Source organism: Haliotis cracherodii, unplaced genomic scaffold (genome assembly GCF_022045235.1).
Source record: "Haliotis cracherodii isolate W230 unplaced genomic scaffold, xgHalCrac1.p SCAF_3, whole genome shotgun sequence".
NCBI lineage: Eukaryota > Metazoa > Mollusca > Gastropoda > Lepetellida > Haliotidae > Haliotis > Haliotis cracherodii.
Window position 1 is genome coordinate 43,105,400 of NW_027266286.1, and position 19,314 is coordinate 43,124,713.

Below are 19,314 nucleotides of genomic sequence, written 5' to 3' on the forward strand. Positions count from 1 at the left end.
AGTCCACTAGTAACACTGCAAAATGGCCTTGGCCATGTGAAAAAACGTACTCGAACTGATGCAGCAGTTATCAGATATGCCAGATTTTCTCGTACAAAAGATCCAGAAAAATACTATCACAGTATGCTGCAGCTATTCTTGCCATATACATTTGATACCCAGTTAAAACCAGCCGCCTTCAATTCATATGAAGATTTCTATCGAACAGGTGCTGTCCAGATTGCAAACTGTCCTGTAGAAACTGTGAAAGAGATTGTTGACAGAAACAAAGCAATGTTTGAGAAGGATGCTGACGTAATTGATGACGCAGAGGAATTGTTTGAACAATGTGGTCAATTGGAAGATGCTTGGGCTCAAATTTGTCCAGAGACTGAATCTGAGAGACTAGAATGTGAAGATGCACAAACATGTATGTCCGATGAGGAAACAGAAACTGAATCTGTTAGAAATATGCCTGATTTGCTCCAGTCTGATAACACACTGTCTAAAACAGAGGTACTTCAGAGTACATTGTCGAGGCAAGAAGCTGATACTATTTTGAGATCAATGAACAAGGAACAAGCTGATGTTTTCTACAAAATAAGACAATGGTGCTTGGATAAAAAGAATGGCAAAAATCCTGATGCATTTAACCTATTTCTGACTGGTGGAGCTGGTACTGGAAAAAGCCATTTGATCAAGGCAATTTGCTATGAATCTACACGACTTCTAGCCCCCATCCAAAACAATCCAGATGATATCTCTGTACTTTTGGTAGCTCCAACTGGTGTTGCAGCATTTAACATTAATGCATCCACAATACACAGTGCACTCTCAATTGGAATTGATGCAAAACTGCCATACCAGCCACTTGGTGAGGAAAAAGTCAATAGCCTTCGATCAAAGCTGCAAAGTATTCACATACTTATCATCGATGAAATATCAATGGTTGATCACAAGCTGTTATCTTACATTCATGGTAGACTGAGACAGATCAAACAAACGGGTGATTATACACCATTTGGAAATGTATCTGTAATTGCTGTTGGAGACTTTTATCAGTTACCACCCGTTAAGGGTAGACCTTTATATGTTGGCACAAATGGATTTGACCTGTGGAATGACAATTTCTCTATCGCAGAATTGACCACGATTATGAGACAAAAAGACCCTGCATTTGCACAACTTCTGAATCGGTTACGAACACGAAAAAGATCAGAGCCTCTTGAAACAAGTGATATCAATATGCTCATGAAACAAGAAACTGGTGAAGACGATGCCAATTTCATTCACATTTTTGCAACAAACGCTCAGGTTGATGAATTCAATGTCACTGCCCTTCATTCTAAATGCACAGATCCAATTTCCATTCAAGCACAAGATTTCTCAAGAAACCTGAAAACAAGGAAACTTGAAAAGAGAGAAAACCCTCATGTGAAAGTTCATAACTCAGTCTTACCAAAAAATCTATTTGTAGCAATTGGTGCTCGTGTGATGATCACAAAAAATATTGATACATCAGATGGTCTTGTGAATGGAGTATTTGGAACTATTAGCCACATATCTTTGACTGATGGTGAAGCATTTCCTTCGAGAATATACGTTGTGTTTGACAATGATAAAGTTGGTCACAAACTACGAAACCTGAAAGGGACAGCATCTGCATTACAAACAAACAGTACTCCAATCGCACCACTTGAAGAAACTGTTTCAAACAATGGAGGCATTAGACGACAATTTCCACTCAAACTAGCCTGGGCTTGCACCATACACAAAGTACAAGGGATAACAGTGAACAAAGCTGTCGTTTCATTGGGCAAGATCTTTGCAGCAGGACAAGCTTATGTGGCATTAAGTCGTGTATCCTCTCTTGGAGGTCTAATCATTGAGAATTTTAAAGAGTCAGTCATATACAGCAGTGAAAAGGTCGAGGCAGCAGTGTCTTGTATGCCAAAGTTCATGAATGCAAATCAGACACTAAATGATGCTCATGCTACATGTACATTCATTATGCAAAACATTGAGGGCCTTCAATCACATATTCAAGATTTGCAGAATGACAGGAGGTTTGTTGAGGCCGATTTCATTTGCTTGACAGAAACATGGTTATCTGATACACATCCACTTGATGAACCAAAACTTGATGGATTTACATTGCATCATAAACCCAGAGCACAGTCCTATGAATCGTCTGAACCAATACTGATGGAATTAAAGAATCAAAGTCATGGTGGCGTTGGAGTCTATTGTAGTGAACACAAAACCTGTGAATTTCCTCTGTTTACAGTATCCAATCTAGAGTATCTGGCATTTTATGTCCCGGAACTGCAAGCTCATGTTGTTATCATCTACAGGCCAAACTCATTCAAAGCTGATATTTTCAGAAAGTATTTATTGCAACTTGTTCAGGAACTTGACAAACATTCTGCTCGATCGATTATCATGGGTGATTTCAATGAGAATGTCTTTTCATCATCTTCCATACAGACTTTGATGGAATCAAATGGTTTTACCCAAATGGTTTCAGAATCTACCACTGAAAGTGGAACGCTTATTGACCACGTGTATGTCCGAGGACTTGCGAATGTATCGGTGCATATTCTTCCAACTTATTATGGTTACCATGAAGCTATTGAAATCAAACTCTGAATTAAACTGTACAAATGATGAAAACGAATGATTTGTCACGTAATAATGACAATCAAAGCCAGGCGGGTAGGGGGTAGGGGGCATTGAGCTGGAAGGCCCCCCCTGTAGATACTGGTACGCCAGAAAATGTCTATCATGTGTAAATGTCATTGTAAATATGTACAAATCAACTGACATATGAATAATCCGATGTCAATTAGGTGAGCTGGTTATGCTTATTGATGTATTGTTTCCCTGTTTCATGAAAGATTATGACATTTTTGCATGTGTCTGTTTCAGTGTAAGACTTGACGATTTAAATTGTCCCCCGCATCAACGAAGTTGGCGGGGGATATTGGAATTGGTTTCGTGTGTGCCTGCGTGCGTCCCGAAATCGTTTCCGGAGCAAAACTCAGAAATCGTTTAATATTTACCTATGGAACTTTGCATGTCTATCAGACTCATGTTGAACTGGTGCATTTTGCTATTTAGGAATTTTAGACATTTTATTTTTTTACGTTTCCATGTCATGAAGTTGGACTAAGGTGGTGTTCATTTCTAGAGCGTAGCTCAAAAACTGTTGTATAGTTTCTTACAAAATTTTTCATGTCTACCAGGCACATACTGAACTGGTGCCTTTTGCTATTTAGGAATTTTAGAAAAAAAATTTTTTTTGTTTCCATTGCAACAAGTTGGACTTCGGTTCTATAGGGTAGAAGTCGTTTCCAGAGCATAAGTCAAAACCCATTTAATTCTTTCCAACAAAACTTTGCATGTTTACCAGACACAAACTGAACTGATGCCTTTTGCTATTTATTTTTAGGAATTTTATAAATCTGTATTTCTTATGTTTCCATGGCAAGAAGTTGGACTTCGGTTCTACAGGGTAGAGTTTGTTTCCGGCGCATAACTCAAAACCCATTCAAGTCTTTCTAACAAAACTTTGCATGTTTACCAGACACATGCTGAACTGGTGCCTTTTGATATTTAGCACTTTTAGAAATTTTTATATTTTACGTTTCCATGGCAACAAGTTGGACTTAGAAAACCATAAGGGTAGGGTTCGATTCCGGATGAAATTTTCCACACCTATCAGACACATGCTGAATTGTTGCCTTTTGCTATTTAAGAATTTTCGAAATGTATATTACTGGGCATTATTTCCAGAGCTTGACTCATAAGCCGTTTAATATTTTCCAATGAAACTGTGTTAAAATGGGCGGGGGATATAGATGACTTCGTCAGATATACGCTTGTTATGATTGTGTAATGTTTATCTTAGCCATGTGTTCTTGCCGTGTGATGTCCGAAAGAAATTAGGGAATACTTATCATGCTAATATTTAAAAAAAGTTCAGTAGAAGTATTTTATCTCGGCAACAATCTCCTGTTGTATTATTGTATGAACAGGTGGCAATGAAGAAAACATCACTGATTTCTCCACATTGTTACCGGGTCGATCTAAATTGGAACTGATTGGTTCTGCTTCAACATGTTCAATGAACGGTAAACAAAATATGTTGTGATGACAAGTTTCTGGACTGAAAACTGAATGTGTTACCCTGTATTTGAAAACATTTCTCAAATACAGTATATGACAGTTGAAGAGACATCATTTTACAAGTAAATGAAGAAGATGCATGACGTTACCTCCAGACTCAATGAGAGTTTAACAGATGATGAATCACCTGAGGACGACCATGACCTTAAATTGTCATCTATTACCAAGTATATCTTCTATCAACCAAAACTGTTATCTTTCTGATGCAACCAGAGGACATCAGATGGTACATATGGAAACTGAACAAGAACTGTTGACTTGTGTGAGAGTAACAGAATGTCGTGACCTCTACCTTTACTGACGACAGGTGCCAGATGTATGACAACGCTTTGTGTGCTCACTCAACCTTAAACGGGATTCCTGACTGTGAACAATTGAATTTGTCTCCAATTTGATTGGACCAATGTTTGAAATTGTAATCCAAAGTCACCATGTCACGTCATACAGTGTTGTCAGTAACTAGTCCAGCACTAGTATAACAGTTGTGATTTCAGGGACATCGTTCCAAATCCATCAGTGTTCATCATTGAAGAAGTCATTTCAAGCTCCAGTTCTCATGTTATCATAGCTGACCCATGATCAATTCTTTTAATAAGAAATCGAATTTTATGTAATAGCAATGTTTCCGTAGTTTCAGTGTTCCCTAATTTCTCCCCAAGAGGGTATATAGCGCATAGCAATACCATTGACTATTTAATCATCTTACTTTTCAAGAGCAATTTTTGTGCAGAAACTTAAACCGTAAACCTTTATCAAGCCATAATTTCCTGTTCTTAAGAGTGGGATGTACACCAAAACATGCTACTTGCATCAACTGATCAATCTTGTGAACATTTTATGATCAGAACAAAGCGCATTTGCTCTTGGCTAAATTTGTAGACTGTAAGAGATATGGGGATATTTCAGTCTATCCCCTAAAATGATAGCTTTTAAAAAAAACAACTTTTTTATGTTAAGCACAACAAAGTTACACAGTGGCTAAATGTTTTGAATAACAATGTTCCATGTTCTGTTATGTATCATGTTACTGGAAATATAATAAAAAATGTATCATTCAGCCTGGTGTTATTTCTTTGAATAATCAATCAGAAGCAAAATCCTAAATGTAAGGAACAGCTTGTACGACATCACCACTACGAAATTGGCATGTGCTAGGGTGTCCCGGGATGTTCTTAACCCATTTCCAACTTGACCATGTTCGAATCCCAAAATGGTTTGACATCACCACTACGAAATTGACATGTGCTAGGGTGTCTAAGGATGTTCTTAACCCATTTCCGACCTGACCATGTTGGATTTGGTTGTACCAACGCCATCTCATGTAGGCAACGCTTGCGGGACATTGTCGCTAAGAAATTTGCGTGTTCAGGAGTGACGCAGGGTGACAAGAACAAAATATGAGATGCATATGGCACACTAACTTCATAGAAACTTGCAATAGTTTCTGTGAACAACCTTACAAGATATGACGCTGAAGACCCGGGTTCGATTCCCGACATGGGTACAACGTGTGAAGCCAATTTTTGGTGTCCCCCGCCGTGATATTGCTGGAATATTGCTAAAAGCGGCGTAAAGCCATACTCAGTCAAATAGTCAGTATGATCTTTAAAGTCAAATTTCGGAGAGAAAAATGATCAAAATCAAAATCCAAAATAGCCGCAACTTAAAAAGATATCCCAAAACGGCTAACAGAGTTCGTTGTGTCGTGCGTGTGGACAATTCTCAGAAGGTTTGGAAGCATTTCATGCAGTGGATTCAGGGGATATAGGATTTGGAGTCACGTACCCCCAAAACCATGTTAAAACCTTGAATCCAATATGGCTGCCAAACCACGTGACCAATGACCAAAGTCTAAGAACAAAAAATGTCAAAGACCTAAAGCAGCAGATACACCAAGGTTTGAAAGTAATCTGACAAGCGGTTATGGAGCAACAGGGCAAAATATATCTTTAAAAAATACTTGTTTTTCAGTTATCTGCCCTTGGTCATTGGGCCTACGGCGGGCACCAGTACTCAGCGTTTTACATACACGCACGTAATTTGAACAAAATCGAGCCAGTGGTAATTTTGCTATCTCTGGTACAAAGATCGGCGGAATAATCATAATTATAAATTGAACGATAACAACAGGGTTCTGCAGCATTTCAGGTGTGCTTATATGGCAGTGTAATTCAGGGGGGTCAAGAGTTCCCTATTTAACAGGCTGTAACTTATTTGTCAATTGAGCTACAGTCAAATGGATTAGCGTTCTGATTTCGGGTTTCTGTCGCAATGCTCAAGTGCTGAACCTGTTTCCGACCTCGTCCATGTTCGATTCCCCAAATGGTTGGTTTTTACCGACACCGTCAAATGTAAGGAAACGCTTGCGAGACATCAAGCGAGGTTTAAGATGCCGTCCATGTTCGAATCCGCATATGGTTTGCTTGTACCAACGCCGTCAAACGTAAGGAACCGCTTGCGAGACATTATCACATGTACCCCAATAAGTTCTTAAACCATTTCCGACCTCGAATCCTCATGTTCGAATCCTCAAAGGGTTTGCTTGTACCAACTCCTTCAAAGGATAGTCACTGTTTGCATGACATCAACGCTACGAAATTGGAGTGTGCCAGAGATAACCAGAGTGTTCTTAACCCATTTACCACCCAGACAATGTTCGAATCCCGATAATCGCCTCTTAAGACAAGCATTCAATTTGGTTGCATAGACCAATTCTTACCCTCATCTTCAAGGGTAGTATACACACTGCAAAAGACACTTGACAGTGAAAGGGAGATAATCCTAGGTTTTCAGAGCAGTTCATTCGGTATTTTGTCAGTATTACCACCAAGCGGTGTTACTTTTAGCATGCAGCCAAGAACAAAAGATGAGGTACATATGTCCGACTAACTTCATGTTAACTTTCAATAGTTTCTGTGGAGAACCTCACAAGATATGATGTTTACATAAAGAAAAGATTTGGTGAAAGAAATCATCAAAATCAAAATCCAATAGGGCCGCCACTAAGAAAGATATCCAAAAACGGCTAACAGAATTTGATGTGTAATGTATGGAGACAATTATCAGAAAGTTTGAAAGTATTTCATTGGGTGGACTCGAAGATGTTTACGTTTTAAGACAGGTATCCCCAAAACACTGTGAAAACCTTGAATCCAATATGGCTGCCAAACCACGTGACCAATGACCGAAGTCAAAGAACAAAACACGAGGTACATATGGCACTCTAATTTCACATAAACTATCAATAGTTTCTGTGGAGAACCTTACAAGATATGATCTTTAAAGTAATATTTCGGTGACAAAAAATGATCAAAATCGAAATTCAATATGGCCACAATTAAAATAGATATCCAAAATCGGCTATTAACGTTTGATGTGTTATGTATGGAGACAATTATCTGAAAGTTTGAAAGCATTTCATGCAGTGGACTCAAAGTTGTTTGCATGTTAAGACGGGTACCCAAAATACACTATGATAATCTTGAATCCAATATGGCTGCCAAACCATGTGACCAATGACCAAAGTCAAAGACCAAAAAATGTCAAGCAGCTCAAGCAGCAGATACATGCAAGGTTTTAAAGTAATCGGATAAGCCGTTGCGCAGCAATAGGGCGAAATACATCTTTAAAAAATTATGTTTTTTAGTTATCTGCCATTGGCCTTTGGGCCTACGGCCTTGGGTTTTTGGCGGGCACTAGTACCTAACGGTCTACATACACACACCAAATTTGAACAAAATCGAGCAAGTGGTTATTTTGCTAGGTCTGGTACAAAAATCGGCGGAATAATAATAATATTAAATCAAACGCTAAAACTGGGACTCTTCAGCCTTTCCTCAAAGGGTTTACCTGTACCAAAGCCGTCAAATGTAAAGAACCTCTTGTGAGACATCACCACTACTAAATTGACATGTGCCTGAGTGTCCCAGGATGTTTTAACCAATTTTCAACTTCGACCATGTTCGAATCCTCAAATGGTTTGTTTGTACCAACGCCATCAATTGTAAGGAACCGCTTGCGAGGCATAAACAAATGTGTCCCAGTGTGTTCTTAACCCATGTTTGATTTCGACCATGTTCGATTCCGCATATGGTTTGGTTGTACCAACGCCGTAAAATGTAATGAACCGCTTGTGAGACATCACGACATGTGTACCAGTGTGTTCTTAACCCATGTTTGACTTCGACCATGTTCGAATCCGCATATAGTTTGCTTGTACCAACAAAAGATAGTCACCGTTTGCAGGACATTACCGCTACCAAATTGGCGTGTGCCACAGTTTCCCAGAGTGTACTAAACCAATTTCCGACCTCAACCATATTCTAATCCGCAAATAGTTTGCTTTTAACAACGCCGTCAAAAATAAGGTACCGTAGCAATTGGCAATTGAGAAATGAAGAATCAAGCCAGCGAGTCGGACCACCCGATCCGATTAGTCGCCTCCTGTGAAAAGCATAGTTGCCTCTTGAGACAAGCATCGGTTGAAAAAGGCCAATTCTTACCCTGATCGTTCAGGGTAGTACACATCATACTAAAGAGGACTGTGGAGAACGCTTGGGTATCTGCAAAGCCAGTGAATGGGGGTTTATGGTAGATTTATGAGGCGCTTCCTTCAGTATTTGTACTCAAGTCTAATTTTTTACTAAAATCAAATACTACCACCAAGCGGTGGAGCTTTCAGTATGCAACCCAGAAATAAAATTAGGTACATATAGTATTAAAACTTTATGCAAACGTTCAATAGTTTCTGTTAAGAACCTTAGAAGCTATGATCTTAAAAGTAACATTTCGGTGAAAAAATGATCAAAATCAAAATCCAATATGTCCGCAACTAAAAAAGATATCCAAAATCGGCTATTAACGTTTGATGTGTTATGTATGGAGACAATTATCAGAAAGTTTGAAAGCATTTCATGCAGTGGACTCAAAGTTGTTTGCATTTGAAGACAGGTACCCAAAAGACACTGTAAAAACCTTGAATCCAATATGGCTGCCAAACCACGTGACCAATGACAAAAGCCAAAGAACAAAAAATGTCAAGCAGCTCAAGCAGCAGACACATGCAAGGTTTCAAAGTAATCGGATAAGCGGTTGCCGAGCAATAGGTCGAAATACATCTTTAAAAAAATCTGTTTTTTTGGTTATCTGCCCTTGGCCTTTGGGCCTACGGCCTTGGGTTTTTGGCGGGCACTAGTACCCAACGGTCTACATACACACACAAAATTTGAACAGAATCGAGCAAGTGGTTATTTTGCTAGGTCTGGTACAAAAATCGGCGGAATAATAAATAATAAATAATAATAATAATAATAATAATAATAATAAATCGAACGATTTCAATAGGGCTCTACAGCCTTTCGGCTTGGAGCCCTAATAATAATAATAATAATAATAATAATAATAATTGTCCCCTTTGATAAATCCAATGTAATAATTTATATCATTCAATTTTCTGTCCCCTTTGACACTAATGTGATTGACAAGATTGAGGAAAAACATGGCAAATATGCGGACTGCGCTTTCGAAATGTCACGCTTGCATCCCAAGTACCAAGTTGTCCGACTCCCCATTGTTCTCGGTGCCTTCGGATTGGCACCTCCTAATTTGTTGACTGACATTGGGTAAATACCCTAGTTTGCTACCAGGAATACAGACCTTCTGACAGTCTGGGTAATGCAGAAGGCTGCAATGTTGGGGAATCTTCACATTTTCCGAAAAGTTAGGTAGGTTTGACTAGGCAGCGCTTAGCTGATGATGAGCCTGACCAGCCTGATCACCCAAACACTCTTTGCTGCATTTTTTTATTTTAATCTGTAAATAATAACAATCTGTGTAATTATCTGTAAAATGATGCTTGTTACCATATGTGTATCTCATACGTACATGTAACTATGGAAGAAACTAGAATAGTGATGATGCGAAATAATCAACACAATAGATGCACAAAGCCACAGTGAAAATATGTGGCTGATCACGATAATGTCGATATTGTCCCATGTGACTTACTTTTCATATCCCAGAAGCTTGACACGATCGATGTTGTAAATGTAATTACATTTTTGCCTCAATCAGTTGTGAAATCGTGGCGGTGGCCTCAAGGAACTACACGCTCACCTCGAGATGTCACGGACGACGTTTCCGATCCGATACAATCCAGACATGCATAACCAGTAACAGTTATCACATGGTGCATGATACGTTGAACCGCGAATCCTTGATAACACATATGTTAACTCTCTACAGAAAATATACACGTGTTTGTTCCGTTTACTGACTTGCAATACATGTGCGTGTACTGTATGTCAGTTGCATGTTGTCATGTTCCGATCTCCAAGCAGACACTCCATCCACGAGTCCATCATGATCATAAGGCTCATCAGTAAGTCTTGCAATGACATCAACAGGCGAACATACCATGTTGCAATGACATCAACAATCTACAGACGATATACACTGGTCTTGTTTGTTGCGTTAACTTTATTTTTCAAAACATATTTGTGTGTTGTACGTCAGTTACATATTGTCATGTTTAGACAAACATCTTCCAAACATTCTTTACTAGTCTTAATCTATTCCGGCAGTGTCTCATATCAAACTTAAGAATATATCAGCTGTTTGTTGTTTAACGCCGCACTCAGAAATATACACAACGGCGAATACTCTTGTCTGGACCATACAATCCTGTGACTGACATCGTGAGCATCGATCTACGCAACTGGGATACGATGGCCTACATCAGGCATGTCCGCGAGTCTCAACTCTCTTTCTAGAAGCATTGATTGCTGAAGACCATTTATAACCCGTATCTTCAAGAGAGCTCTCAATTATAATATAAACGTGGGTGAACTGGATTTATCGCAGCCTTAAATAATATTTCAATTATATCACAGGGTATCAGCCTGATGTGGTGGCAAAGCTCGACGTAATACAGGTCTTAGGAGTTTACCACTTTGGCGTAACCCACAAGCAGTGGTATGGTACAAAGGAAACTAGAAACAATCATAGAAGATCATACGTTCACAGGTTTCTGACACTCAAATTGAAACAGAATCACCCATGACCTCTTATTATAATATATATTTTACAACTTCAGGCTAAAAGCTGAAAAACACAAATGCACAACATTACCCTAATGTCTCTCCATCTGTTTTCACATGGATAGAGACAGGTAGTATATTTTCCATTATTACCAACACGTAAAAATTTAACGCATAAATTCTTCCGATCGTTGCTACTTGTATGGGTGTTAAGGTATTCTACTCCAATAATCACCTTGGGGTAAATGCATGTATAGATGTATTGTGTGATGTGCTAACAATAAGAAGGATTGCTAAGAACGAGGTGAGATGCTGTGCACGTCCAGATCGAATGTGTGGCAGACACATAATGTGACATATCATCGATCGATAGAAAACAGAATATACCTTGTGTCATGAACGTACCATTTTGTTTTCTTCTAAAATTCACATATGCATCTATGACTACTGGATTTTATATCTACAATCATACATGGGTTTTTATTGAATCAGTACCTCATTATTAAAAGCAAACCATGTTGATTGTGTCAGTTTGACCAGATACTAAATTTACGTCTCACCTTTGATACAGGTATACTTTACTTCAGCAGCAGTATCTGTAAAGTTACAGTTTGTTTTGGGTGTTGCGATCATGACTTCACGGCATGACTGTTTCCCATTACAGTTGGCGATCAGGCCATTCTGGCTGCTGTTGTGAACCTTACTACACAGCTCTGCTGATTTCAGACGACATATCGCGGCGTCTCCATCCCCATACGCCTCATGCTCGACATGTATCCATTCATCGGCAGAACACTGAAGCTGTATTGTGAAGGTCCTCAACAACCTCTCTATACATATGTTCTCAGTTCTGGTGTCACCTTTGAATATATTATAACTCGTTCAAATATACTTCGCTAATAAGATCTAAACATTTTTACTACAGTGGCAGGTAACGCCGTGTGCATAAACAAAAGCTGTAATCATGTAGCTATCAAATAAAACATTAATGAGAAATCATAATGTGGGAATACACAATATGCTGCTGTTGAGTGGTTTATTAAGAGCTTTCATGTCTCATAAGTAACTAGTTATGTATAATGCTTATGATAATTCACACAGACGAATCCCGTTGTACTTTACATAAGTGATGCATGACTGACATTTCTAAGTCTGATAACGCCTATTACATTACCCCTTAGAAAATTGTAATGATCTCAAAAGTACATAACCTATCAGGAATCCAAAGATCGCATTTGCGCAAATAAAGTATTGACTCTATCTCCACATCTAATACATCGTTTGAATTTCTTATATATTCATGCTGTTTGATACTCCTTTCTGTTTCCTAGATACATAGTGCAGCAACACTAGAAAGTGTAAATGCTAGTGCGCTGTTACATTCAGTGACATCAAGGGGTTGAACATTTGAGCATTTGTATTGTTGTATACTTGTCCTTTCAGTCACAACAAATCACAGGTACCAAGATCATATCGCAAAAGCTGTCGCAATTTCTGGATCTTATTCTACGTTTTATAAACAAACGAACAGGATTGCCACTTTTTTAATATTGAAATCTGATGAAAATATACATCGTTGTTGCCAAAAGAAACAATGCAACCCATACTCAAGTAAACAAACCAAATGAACGTATATCTTTTACTCACCGTGTACAGCCAGTAAGAAATACACGCAAAGCACAAGTGCTCTTTCAGCATGCATAGCTGTTAAATCCCAGTCCTCAGGAGCACACTACGTCCTTTTTGTATGTCCATGGATACACAACACGCCGACTCTATTCAGGCATGACCTGTCGTTAAACTGTTGTGTTCAGTATGTAGCAAGTCGCCTGTAGGAATGTCCCACACATTCGCAACAGAATCACAGGCAATGTCTACAACTTTCGTAGGTTCATGTCAGCACGTAATCACTCCTGAGACAACTTCAATGTGTTAATACCCGTCCCCATGAATCATCCGGGTATACAGGAACACGTAACACCTGAGTCTTACACATATCACACAGGCGACAAGTAGTATTTCAATGTAAGCTGAAAAATGAAATGTTATAACCAAGACAATGTAAATACGAACACGAAAACCTCAACAGGTAGCTCAGAATTGCTGATAGCAAATATGCATGGGTAAACTCAACTTCTGACATGACATAACAAAACAACACGGACCTACTAATAATGGACTGCTTTCACCACCACTGCCATCAACGAACAGGGAAGTAAAATGACTGTAAACATGTATGTTTAATGTAGCGTACATGTAACTATATATATATAGCACACTGTCCTTTTCTCGTCGGCCAGGTCTTCTCTTGCTATACAGCAAAAAACTTCCTTGTGCTTGTTTTTGTATTCCCGTTCAACAAAGGTTATTTTGCAAAGTATTGTGGATATTAGCATTATAGCTAACAATCGGCTGGGGGTGGGGATGTGAGGAGGGTGATGGTGGTGTGTGAGTAGAGGTAGGGGTAGCATGTGTGTATATGTGTGTCGGGGTGGTGTGGTGTTGGTACTGCGAGTGAACTGATTTTCATGCTGGATGGTTGTGCATACATTGTATACATCGAAACGTTACATTACTTACAACTGTGAAGAGTGTTTATTTAACATCCACCATGAGCAGGTTATGGTGCTTCAAATGAGGCAGAATGTATGGAACTTTCAATTACGAGTGTTGAACTGCTTAAAGACGTATGTGCCTGTATATGTGGGCATTTGATAATAGGTTATAATTAGTAATAACAATGTTATAAAGGCAATATATGAATTGACTCACATATTGACTCACGCCTGTATTGTAAAATGGAGATAACTTCCCATATGTGTCACTGTGACATCATGTTAAGCGCGTAACAATAATCTAAATACTCGAGGATTGGTGTGTGTTTGTTTTGCGACTGATGAATAAAACATATCATAAATCATCTTCAGTGGTAGAGTAATATAAGACCGATGATGACCGGAAAACATAAGAACTATGACTCTCTGATGTGAGTAAGCGTTAGGTTTACTGAATATATTGACGAAAAACTGTGGAAGTTTCGGAAGTTATATATTTCGACACAGTTTTTACGATACAGCAAATGTTTGCTTGTGTTCGGATGTTCAAGCAGTTTAAATGTCTGATCTTGATATTGTTCATTCAAAATTGACACAACGGGCATATATACTGAACAACAAAAGTTCCCATGACATTGAATAAGATTTAATGCAAATTTCAATTTCGGTTTGCAACAGATAAAAGACTCCTGTAAGTATTCAAATCGTTTAATTTTCCATACTGACTTCAGAAAATGCGTGATTTCATAAAAAACCTGAACAGGCCAAAATGTCAATTTACAAATCAATAGCGTGTATGTCTACTTCTGGTTGCGATGCAAGCAACACATCTTCGACTCATGGAATGGACCAGGCGTCCTGTGGGATATCTGTCGATATCAGCTGGAGCATGTTTCAAAGTTCCTGGAGTATCTGTGGAACACGTGGTTGGCGTCGAAGGCGCCGATCCATCTCATTCCACATGTGCTCGATTAGTGTGTCGTCACGATATGGCTGAAATATTGCCGATGTGACGTAAAGCTTTAACTCACTCACTCACTCCATCTGTGAGAGATCAGGGGAGCGAACGGCCAGATTGAAGAGAATCCTGAACAAGTCGAGCAATATGAGGCCGGGCGTTGTCATATTGAAAAGTAATGCCTGGGCCATGACGACGCAAAAAACGGTAGAACGCTGTCCATTGACAATTCCCTCTACCACTATCAAACGGCTCCTCTGTCTTGCTGTTATCCCACCCCATACCATAACGCTGCCGTTATATATATATATATAGAGAGAGAGAGAGAGAGGTCATATGAGAGGATGACTTTAGAATGATGGCAGGCGTTATTGCATATCTAAGATAGCATAAATAGAATAATGTGTGGTATATCTAATATGTGTAATGTGTGGTATATCTAATATGTGAGAGATATATTTAATGAATTATTCCACAGTTTAACTTTTTAAAGTTATTTTTCCTGACTTGTAAGTAAACGTAAGTACACAACCGCGCGGAAAACAATGTAGAATTCTTTTACACTACCATATACAGCATACAGTAGGATTGGTAGCTTGAATTGGTATTGGTGGCGGCCAAGGTATTCAAAGAATAGACATCGTCAGTTCAGATATTGTTATCTGAAAAAGGTAAACTACAAATATATACAAACATGGTTTCCTCAATTGTAGGCAATATAAAAAAACATTTTCAGTGTATGAGAAATGCTTGTGACAGCTTTCAGCAGTGGTGATGTATACATGGGTTCAGACATAGGTAATTGTTGTGACATGACCCTTTTGTCCATTGTAAACAATCTTTAATATTGCTAAGTTTAATTTCCTAGATTTCCGTAAAAATATGACAGTGTGTTCCAAATTTGTTTGACTGCGATGGTACCGCGTGTAAGTATATATAACAAGTGGAACAAGACAATGTTGACTTTCTGACAAGTGTTGCTGGATTAAAGGTATTCAGGGCAATATTGCAATAGAACACATTATGACATTTGCGGGCAAAGGCATGACATAACACAACGTTCGCAACATACTGCATGATGTAGTAAGAGAACCAATTGTCACAGAGCTATATATCATACCAGGAAAATGTTGGCCATGCATTTACATATCAATGTATTCTTGAAGAAAAGTATTCTTTGTGTCATAATTAATTGTCTACATATGTTGCTCATTTGCTCTCGAACACCATGTCTGTCACCAATTTAGCATTCTTTATTTCGTATCAAGTTACTTATCATCAATAACATTGATGCAACTGTGTGAATGATGTAGATAGTTTCCCTCATCGGCACGAATACAGTTAAGTCCACGAGGACGCGATGTCTTACATGGGTTAGACCCCGAGACGCGGGATCCGTGTGGCCTTACCATCTTAACCTCTCACCATTACTAATTAATAATGATTTACAAACACGCGATTATTATATATACCATGGATTATGGGAAGGTCGCTCATATTTCCATGTCTATTTTAGCCTTTGGGTGCAGACCCCTGCCGGCAACACACGTTTTATGTCATTTTCTTCTCTCATCATATTAGATGACAGACAAAAATAAACATTGAATCATCATCGACATAATCTGTTTCATGTGAAAGTAAACATTCACGTATACTTAAAATATACCTATCTAAGACCTGTCTAACGTTACGACCTGTAGTCGAATTGATAACAAAAAGAAAATACTGGATTATGAACAAAGATGTTTCAATGGAAATTGATTTTTTATTTCGAAAGGGAGTGTTTTGCACATTGTAGGCAATGCTTAATCATGTTAAGTTACATTTTCATGATTTCCGTAAAAATATGACTAGTCTTTTTTAATTTATTTACTGTGATGGTATCGTGTTCAAGTATACAACATAAATCGAACAGGATAATTCTTACTTTCTGACTAGTGTTGCTGAATTTTCGATATGAAATGCAACATTACCTTTAAACACATTGTGACATTTACATGAAAAGCATGACACTACACAGAGAGAAAGTTCGCAACAGATGGCATGATCGTATGCATAGTAGTATGCATAGAATGTTATCATACCAGGAAAATGTGGGCAATGTATTTACATGTCAGTGTAAACGTGACTTCAGTATTTCGTAAATAAGAAGAAACATATCTGGTCACAAATCCTTAACAAGATTGACGCAACTGTGTGAATTATGTAGTTAGTTTTCCCCACCAGCATGGTTACAGTTAAGACCACGAACACCCGGTGTTTAATCGTTGACATGGTCAGTTAGACCCGAGACGCAGGTCCGAGTGGCCTTACCTTCTATATCATGGCTAAGATCCCAAGCATTTAAACAATGTCTTTTTGACAATATTTTGATGATTCTCATGTATATTCTAAACGTCTATGTTTGACAACCTACGTTCGTTAAAAGAACAGATTTTGAAATGTACAAAACGCAAACACCCCGATTTGTACTATCCTATATTACTAAAATATCAGTGACAAAATTCATGTCCGTTACAATTCCCTATTTTGACTTGTACCGTTATGTTTCGTGTGTTTTTTCTGTAGGTAAACAGTTAGGTTGCCTTTGCATGTGACTGGTGTCACCGTAGGGGCAGGATACACCTACCTTTTCACAAACACCTGGTATCATCACCACCTGATAGAGATTCATAAACACTAATGATATAGTCAGAATCACACAATGCAGATTTGTTATTATTATTGTATATATATATATATATATATATATAATGAAATGGTTATTTAATTATTTCCATGTCTTTGATAGCCTTTCGATGCAGACCCCTGCCAGCGACACACATTTAATGTCAAATTTGTTCTGATATCAAATTAGATGAAAGAGGTTAATAAACATGTGATAGTAATATACATGTAACATTTGCATACACTTATAACAGATTTATCTAAGAACTGTCTAACGTCATGACATTTAGTTGAATTATTAACCAGAAAATATCGGATGATGAATAATTATTGGAATATGAATATTTTATTTCGGAAGGAATGTAAAAGCACATAACCACATATGTTCAAAGCTTAAAGTAATAATAATTTTTAAAAATGCAGATAAACTAAATATATGTATCAAACATGCTGATTGATCAGTTGATAAATGAAATATTGTGAAATGTTATGGAATAAGGATTTACCGGAATGTGTATAATATGGAACAAATATGGAACACAATTTCAAACTTTAGAGAAATAATTACCAAAATAAAGTCTATATTATACGTTCGCCTTTATAGAAACACTGGTTAGTCTCACACTGAATATACAGACGACTATTTTATTTCAAAGAAATGAGAAAAAGCATAACAAGACATGTTCAAAGCTAAGAATGATATTAATTCATAACAAAGCAGGTAAAGTAAATATAATTATCAAGCAAGCTGATTGATCAGGTGATAAACGAAACTTTGAAAAATGTGGTGGAATGAGGATTTACCACAAAGCCATTGAAAACACAATAGCTTTTGATGAGAGTACTTGTGAAAAGAGCAATTGCCCAAAACCTTTTTAAACAGCATGATAGTGGTGTGAGAGATATGTGTCCCCTTGTGACAGTTCGGGTTCGAACCATCTTTGAGCCATGAATCAGAAAGTGAAAAACGCAACTGTGCACACTGCACCGAAACACAATCACTGTTGCTGGACACATGCTGCACGTGAAAAGCTAGATCCCAGGTTCTTTTAAAGCACACACGAAAATGGTCATCGGTCACTTGTTCAATATGCCAAGACTCGACCAAGCCAGCAGGAACCAAGCGATCGGAATGCTGCAAGAAGGGGGAACTCAAGTGATCGTCGCCAGACGACTGTGGCATCATTTCAACCTTTTGTACCTTTTGGTACTTTTGGGACCCGTCAACGCCGCTGTGTTTTGGAAAGGTGTCGCTTTGGAGGAGGCGGTACAATGGCATCGGATGTACCATCAATTTTCGTTCCCACAGTTGGTGGTTATCCAAGGCAACCTCAATGTTCGAGATTATGTGAATGATACCCTTCGCCTAGCACTATTGCCATTACTGGCTCAACATTGCGCCCTACATTAGCGTGTCTTCCAGCATGACAATGCACGTCCACAAGGTTCACGGGAGACTTTCTGACCAGGAACAACATTCTGCCATGTCACCTGACATGAATCCAATTGAATACTTGTGGGACAAGCTTTGACGGAGGTTCAAACTCAACAGCAACCGCCTCAGACAGTGGCAGAGTTAACACAGTTCCTACAACATCAGGGGCGGTCGGGTAGCCTGGTGGCTAAGGCGTTCGCTCGTCACGCCGATGACCCGGGTTCGATTCCCAACATGGGTACAATGTGTGAAGCCCTTTTCTGGTGTCCCCCGTCATGATATTGCTGGAATATTGCTAAAAGCGGCGTAAAACCATACTCACTCACCCCTACAACATCACTGGCAGAACATTCAACAACGTTTCCTGAGTTGTCAGTCCATGCCTCGGCGACTACAGGCATACGTCAGTGGACATGGTGGACATGTCCGCCATTGATCCTGGGTGGTCCCGGCTTCGTTCTGAGCCTCCGTGACGTCATCCACGGGCGTGTCTAT

General features: G+C 38.7%; 1 protein-coding gene across 1 annotated transcript in view; it reads right to left on the minus strand.

Moving 5' to 3' along the window:
* LOC139475145 (serine-rich adhesin for platelets-like) overlaps positions 1 to 12,906 on the minus strand; it is a 34,643-nt gene extending 21,737 nt beyond the window's left edge. Inside the window, exons 1-2 of the mRNA XM_071258401.1 lie at positions 12,852 to 12,906; positions 11,765 to 12,064 (exon numbers count right to left, since the gene is read on the minus strand). Coding sequence (XP_071114502.1) covers positions 11,765 to 12,064; positions 12,852 to 12,906 — 355 coding nt within the window. The remainder of the gene's footprint in view (positions 1 to 11,764; positions 12,065 to 12,851) is intronic.
* Between the last annotated feature and the right edge of the window lie 6,408 nt (positions 12,907 to 19,314).